This window comes from Macrobrachium rosenbergii, chromosome 47 (assembly GCF_040412425.1).
Source record: "Macrobrachium rosenbergii isolate ZJJX-2024 chromosome 47, ASM4041242v1, whole genome shotgun sequence".
In the NCBI taxonomy this organism is placed as follows: Eukaryota; Metazoa; Arthropoda; class Malacostraca; order Decapoda; family Palaemonidae; genus Macrobrachium; species Macrobrachium rosenbergii.
Genome location: NC_089787.1, coordinates 2572833 through 2580268, shown reverse-complemented (window position 1 = coordinate 2580268; position 7436 = coordinate 2572833). Strand labels below are relative to the sequence as shown.

General features: G+C 36.8%; 1 protein-coding gene across 1 annotated transcript; it reads right to left on the bottom strand.

The window, feature by feature from the left end:
* Positions 1-4092: 4092 nt before the first annotated feature.
* Positions 4093-4848, bottom strand: LOC136830534 (craniofacial development protein 2-like). Its single transcript, XM_067090049.1, has one exon. The coding sequence runs from the start codon at positions 4846-4848 to the stop codon at positions 4093-4095; it is 756 nt and encodes a 251-aa protein (XP_066946150.1).
* Between the last annotated feature and the right edge of the window lie 2588 nt (positions 4849-7436).

The following is a 7436-nucleotide window of genomic DNA, read 5'->3' as shown; positions in this document are numbered from 1 at the left end:
TGAGTTGTTCAGTGGCTTTTTGGATGCTTTCGTCGCATGAAGCTTTATTTTGTTGTTGAAATCTACTTGTCTATTGTGAGTAGGACCTCTATAGTATATTTTATTCGCTTTGTTAATAGCCCTCTCGATAATGTGTGGTGGATAGAGCAGTTGCATTAGGTGTTGGCGGATCATGTTGAATTCTTTATCTAGGTACTCATTTGAACATATCCTAAGTCCTCTGAGGAATAAGTTGCACCCTACCATGATTTTTGGAGATGTCGTGGTAGCTTAAGGGAATAGATAGGAAACAGCGAGGTGGGTTTTCTATATACTGTAAATGCATATCTGTTCTGTTTTCTTATGATCAGTACATGTCTAGGAACAGTAGTTTTCGTCCTTTCCCCATTCCGTTTTAAATTATATGGTTGGAACTGGCAATTTAGCCTATTAAAAAATTCATTAAAGTCCCCCAGCTATTGTCCCAGAAAGTAAAGATATCATCTACGTATCTAAGCCAGATCATATTACAAGGTTTGATTGACGACAAAGTTCTGTTTCGAAATATTCCATGTACAAAGTTTGCTAGAAGGGGTGATAGGGACTTCCTTGCAACAGCTAAAATTTTTTTGTAAATTACCATTGAAAGAAAAACACGTTTGCTAGTTACACAGAGGTTGATAAGTTTTAAAGTTTTATCTATCCCAAGAGCAAAATGGTCTTCATATGGTTGTAACTTTCCTCTCTAAGAAAGACAACACGTCAGCAATCGGGACTTTAGTAAATAATGACTTGGCGTCTAGGCTGAGCAATTTGATGTTGTTTGAGAGGATGTTTAAACTATTAAATTTTGTATAAAATCCTCAGCATGTTTGACGTGGGAGATGAGAAGGTTCCTAGAAAGGGTGATAACAAGTCTACGAGCCATTTTGATAATTTGTACATGAAAGAGCCCTGCTAGATATTATGGGGGTAAAGGAATCCCATCTTTATGTGTTTTGGGAGGCCGTAAAAATAGGGAGAGAGGGGTTGATTACCTTGAATGTCTCTAGTAGTTCTATGTCCTTCTTATTGCCCCTGGTTCTGACTGATTTATTAAATTGAGCAGCAATATTTGTTGTGGGATCTTTCGTTAATTTGTCATAGGTCTCCGCATCGTTTAGAAGTTCTTGAACTTTGGTTGATGTATGTCTCCATATCTAAAGAACTATTTTCCCGTTTTTGTCAGATTTTGTGATGATGATATTCCCCCTTTTCCTTAAACTAACTAACGCATTTTGGAATCTTTTCGGGGCGAATTTTTGTTGTTAGTTTGTTACAAGACATTTAGCAAAATGCCTTTGAGACATGCCTCTTTCTTGTCATAATTGTTTTTTTGCAAAATGTTTATCAAAAGCTACTAGGAAATTAAGATTACTCTCAGGACCAGGTTTTAGAGCGAATGAAACTCCAAGATTTAAAACGGTCTGTTCTTCTGCAGTGAGGGATGGTTAGAGAGATTCAACACATTATTGGGAAGGCCAAGATTATTCCATACGCTGTTCCTAATCAGTCTTTTTTAATTTGTTGCACAAATTTCTGGAAGTGGGACTCACTGCTTTCAATAGCACCTGATAGCACAAAATATGAATTTTATCTGTACATACCACCATCCTGCACATGAGGCGAAGTGACGTGGCTAAGCTCACTTATTTTCTTCTAATCACATAGATGTCTTGGTGTGTGGCTTTTATTCTGTCTTGGAGGAATGTGCGGATGGAGTCCGAAATGGGTCTGACGATGTCCACCGCGTGAAGCCGTACATTTGGGAGAAACTTGTTCCTGTAGGCATTCTTGTAGAAAATTTTTCTGATTCTTCCTCTTGTGTAACCCATGTACTAGTCGTTCCGTACCGTCTAAAGATGTGCTTGACAGATGGGTTGAAGCCAAAATCTGGCATAAACTGTGATGTTCCATAATGGGCAAAAATGAATGTCTTTCCTGTAATACTACAGTGTAATATGAATATAAGAATATAAAACACTATTTAAACGTTGAAACCATATATTTCAGGCAATTGCTTCTGTGCCCTGTTCACTGGTAGAATATGGACAGAGAAATGTTACAAGTATATATACAAAACATAAAGGTGTGGCCTTAAGGCTCGATGGTATGTGGTGACCGTTTCTAAGAAGGAGATAAAGACCAATTCCCTAGTGGTTTTTGGCCTCATTAGCTCCCCGTTTGGCAATGGATCTGGAGGTCGCGTTTCTTGGGTCATCTTCTTCAGGAGGTCTGAGGATTAAGGCGACGATGTCGTCCATGATTTCCAATGTCCTCCTGACAGGTTCATATTGTTGGTTTGATTGATGATAGCAGATTCAGCATCTTCTTTTGTACAGACAGCTACTTTGGAAAACCAACTCCGCCCCCTCCAGTTTTATTTTTGGCATGTACTGCTTTCGTATTTCTGATATGTAGGAAAATCCCGAACTCTTTAAAGCGTAACGTACTCTGTTATTCTTTGCGAGAGCGATCTACCTGTCTCGCCTATGTAAATGTCATTACAATTGCTACGGTATCTTGTAAACTCCGGCTTCTTCCCCTTTGTTATTTAAGTATACGTTAATGAGCGAATTCGATGCATTTGGGATAATGGAAAATGAACGGATTATTAGACCTAGGTTGTTCGGTGGCTTTTGGATATTTCATCATCTTTTAGCTTTATTTTGTTGTTGAAATCTATTTGTCTGTTGTGAGTGGGACCTCTATAGTATATTTTATTCTATTTTGTTAATAGCCCTCTCGATAATGTGTGGTGGAAAGAGCAGTTGCGTTAGGTGTTATTGGATCGTGTTGAATTCTTTATCTAGGAACTCATTTGTATTATCCTAAGTCCTCTGAGGAATAATCCTACCATGATTTTTGGAGATGTTGTGGTAGCTTAAGAAAATTAATCTTGGGAAACAACAAGGTGGATTTTCTATATACTGTAAATGCATATCTGTTCTGTTTTCTTATGATCTGTACATCTATCCAGCAGTTTTCCGTCCTTTTCCCATTCTGTTTTAAATTTTATGGTCGGAACTAGCGAATTTAGTTTATTAAAAAATTTATTAATTCGCTATGGGTACTGTGTGCAGTCCTTTCTGCTTTTCCGGTGTTTTTCCATCATCTGTCGGAGGGGAAACACTGCATCTGATGTTCCTCTTCCTGGTAAGAAACCAAAGTGTTCTTCACCTACAGATGTTTCTTCTCTAATTCTTTGATCCAATATTCTTTCCCAGATTTTCATGGTGTGAGACATTAGCTTTATTCCCCTGTAGTTCACACAACCCTGGATGTTACCCTTCTCTTTATAGATAGGAACAATAAAGCTTTCTCTCCATCTTTTGGTATCTTTTCCTGACTGTATTTTTTCTTTGCTAGGTCCCACAGCATCTCTGTTCCTTCTTCTCCCAGGCTCTTTCACACCTCTGCAGGAATTCAATCTGGTCCTATTACTTTACCATTTTTCATCTTCCTTTATGCCTTCTTTACTTCCTTTCTGCTAATATTATGTCATACCAAAGTTTTGGAATTCATCTTCAAAGAATTTCCTAAGATTTTCTTCATTTAACAGGCATTCATAACATTCTTTCCAACTCTTCTTTATCTTATCCTCGTTGCATAAAACTACTCCATTCCCCTCCTTAACCTGTTTCATATGGGAGTAGTCTTTGGTGTCTTTGTCCCTCGACTTTGCAATTCTGTGAATTTTTCTCTCCCCCTCAGGTGTGTCCAGCTCTTCGTACATGTCATTTAATGCTCTTGCCTTTTCTCATGCAACTGACTTCTTTACTTGTTTCTTATGTTTTTTGTACCTCTCCTTATCCTCTTGCTGTCCATACTTCTCCTAGATCTTTTTTGGCTTTCACCACCCCTTTAACTTCATCATTCCACCACCAGGTTTCCTTATCGCAGGAGGTTTCTTTCCAGATGTCTTACCCAACACCTCTCCACCCACTCTCTTTATCACCATACTGTTGTGGTTCCACCATTCTTGCACTCCATACTCTCTCCTAAAGTCCTGCCTCTCTTCCTCCTCTTGTGTCAGCTTCCACCACTTGGTCGCTGATGGGACAAGTGTCAGGCCTAACTCTTACTGTGTTCCTTATCTCCAAGTCCATTACCACCACTCCCACCCTGTGCTGTGCTGTCACACCCTTCATTTAAAATGTTACAATTTCTCACCTCCCTCAGATGTGATCTTCTGCCCATGAGGAAGTCAGTTTGATTTTCTCTTGCTCCACTCTTGTATGTGATGTAATGATTTTCTTTCTTTTCAAACCAGGTTTTGACAATAGCCAAACCAAATGACACTGCACAGTCCAGAACTCTTTCTCCATCGTCATTTCTCTCTCCAACTCCCCAGCCACCATGCACCCTCTCAATACCCTCTCTGGTCCTTCCTACATGCACATTCATATCACCAGCAATAATTGATCTCTCCTCTGCTTGTATTTCACTCAAATGTCGGTCCATTTCCTGCCAAAAAGCCACTTTCTCAACTTTATCACATTCTGCTTGAGGGGGATAAGCACTCACAATGTTGACTGTTTTTCCATCTAGGAACAGTTTCACAACCATTGCTCTGTCATTTGTTCTCCTCACGCCTATTATGTTGTCTTTTAAGCTTTTTGACTGAATTATTCCTACTCCATTTCTGCCTTCCTTCTTTGCTCCACTATAGAGCAATTTATATCCACATCTCACTTTATTTCCCCTCCATCTAGTCTCCTGTACATGCAAAATGCTTATCTTTCTTATCTTCATCAGATCCGCTATCTCTCTTCCCTTTCCAGTTATCGTCCCAACATTCAAAGTTCCAACTCTCAAAACTACCACCATCTTCCTTGTCCTCACTCTTCTCATTTTTTGGACTTGTTTCTTTAACCTGGGGTGCCCACTACTTAGTAGCCATTGCCCATTCATCTACATGGGGACGCCTAGCATTATCCGAATTCTGATGAAAGTAAGCTGTCATTTCGGTTTTGACCGGATTTTATGGCCGGATGTCCTTCCTGACGCCTACCCTTCGCATTTATAACTGGGCTTGGGACAGGCACTGAGTTATTGGACTCAGTGGTTGCAGGAGTTGTCTATATATATATGCATCAATGGGATATATATATATATATATATATATATATATATATATATATATATATATATATATATATATATATATATATATATATATATATATATATATATATATATATATATATATCTCCTATATATATATATATATATATAAATATATATATATATGTGTGTCACATGTGTGTGTGTGTGTGTGTGTGTGTGTGTATACATGTATGTATGATGTTAAAAAACAGATTTTCACAAGCGCTACTGAAACCAAAAACCTTCATCGCCAATATCCATCTTTTTTAAATGGGGAACGACTCGACTGACTTCTTAGTTAGTTTTATTTATGCATCTTCTTGTTTTCTGGGAATAATGTTTTTAATTTTCACTCCCAAGTGTTTTATCAATTACCTTAATATAACTGTGCACGATTTTATGCCCGATGACGTAAAGATGGTCTCTTGAAAGGTGGTTTTACTCTTGTAATCAGTGTACATACATGTTCAATCGTTCTTTTGAAATATTTGAAATATCTAATATTTAAGAAATTTATTCGCATCCAGCTTTATAATGTGACCTTTTGATTTGAAGTGTCAGGAAAGTTAATAAATATCTGATATAGGGACCTGTTTATTAATTTCACGAGCACCCGGATAATGATAATAAAAATGGGAGCAAATTAATAAATATATTCAAATTATTCTACCTCACAATACATTGTCTCGCTGATTTACGTTCACTGAGAAACCTTCCTCTCATTCCATCTGTTCCCAAAAGATAAGAGGGTTTGCTGGGACTACCATTATCGCTATAATAACATTATCAAATATTAGGAATGTCTATTCTCTTTTAAATCTCAAACAGTTAATCCGAAATGACAATATCTTTTCTCGCGCCACATATCTCCTAAATAAAATTTAAATGCAGTAGTCTTCACGAGTTTTATTTCTCTTTTGGTGTTTTTATACCGAAAGGAAGGCGTAAGATAATCCTTGTTACTGCATGTAATAAATTTAGCTTTTCGTTGACTGAAAATATATTCAAATAGCAACATCAGCAATAGTTTAATGATGATTTCTGTTGCAAATAGGAGGGAGACTATAATTTAATCACCTTATATCTAGTGCCGAATGTGACGTGCTCCATAAAATCACCAATAATGTTTTTCTGAGAGAAATTATTAGATATAACCCTTTCAATCTGAACTACGATGTTCGATACTTAGGGAAAAGTAAATCTTCAACCGCTCATAATCAGAGATGAAAGAATTTAAGAATCACTCTCAAAGGCTTTGAGGTTCTCCCAGAAATAATGGAAAATTTGTATCATGAGAGACTTCAAGTGAAAGGTCAACAAAGAGCGGTGCAATGAAGGGCCATCATCTTCAAAGGGGAAAATCATATATTCATTGAGCGTTCGCGAGTGTTAGAGGCTCTCGAGTTGCTTGTTATTTGCATCATATTTACTTGCATTGGTAGATTATCAATTCATTTAGCAAACAGGGAGGAATAATTAATTTAGGACATAACTGGATTTGATGACACTTTCCAAACGTAAAAAAATTAAGATCTTTCAAATAATCGGGAATAACGTGAGTAATATTAAGCTGTAAAGGAATAGGGAATGCTTATTTGATCTTCATTCTAGCAATTTTATAGTAACTTTTAATGTACAGTTTTTATAATGAACCATAAACAAAAAAAAATACAACTCTTTATAAAGTCTATGAATAATAGATTTTATAAAAGGTCTGTCATTCATATGGCAATAAGAGAGATATGGCAAAGTCTCGCTGTATAATTATGTATATTCCTTAACTGTGTTTGGGTTTGACCACTATTTTATATCAACAATATAAATGCATTATGTTTTGGCGTGAATGCTGTTGACGTTAGCTAATGAATTTACCTCATCTTCTATTGGATATGGATATAGTATTCATAATATTAGATACAATTTATTTCTATTAATCCAAATTCAACGAAATCACAAATTGTTCGTTAGTAGAAATGGATCCGTTTTCCAGGATATGTTCGTATTCTCAATCATTTGTAGCCTCCCCACGGCGTCAGTAACCTTTTATTTGACGATGCCACAGAATTCGGTACTCACTCACTCACTCAGCATACCAGTCAGTCAGTCGTGATCCTACTTCATGTGTTTATCCCAGGAAAAAGAAGCCTTTTTTCTGGTGTCACACGATGAATTTTAAAAGAAATGAGCGTCTACTATGTGAACGAGTTTTGTAATAAATTGATAATTGATTCCCAGTGCATGTCTAAAAACGGTTTCCTTTAAGTAAGTGATTTAAGTCACCAACCTCAAATATGATTTCAAAATTACAT

What these genes read in the sequence shown, in the direction of transcription:
- LOC136830534 (XM_067090049.1), bottom strand. Translation starts at nt 4,848, where the DNA reads ATGGTGGTAGTTTTGAGAGTTGGAACTTTGAATGTTGGGACGATAACT.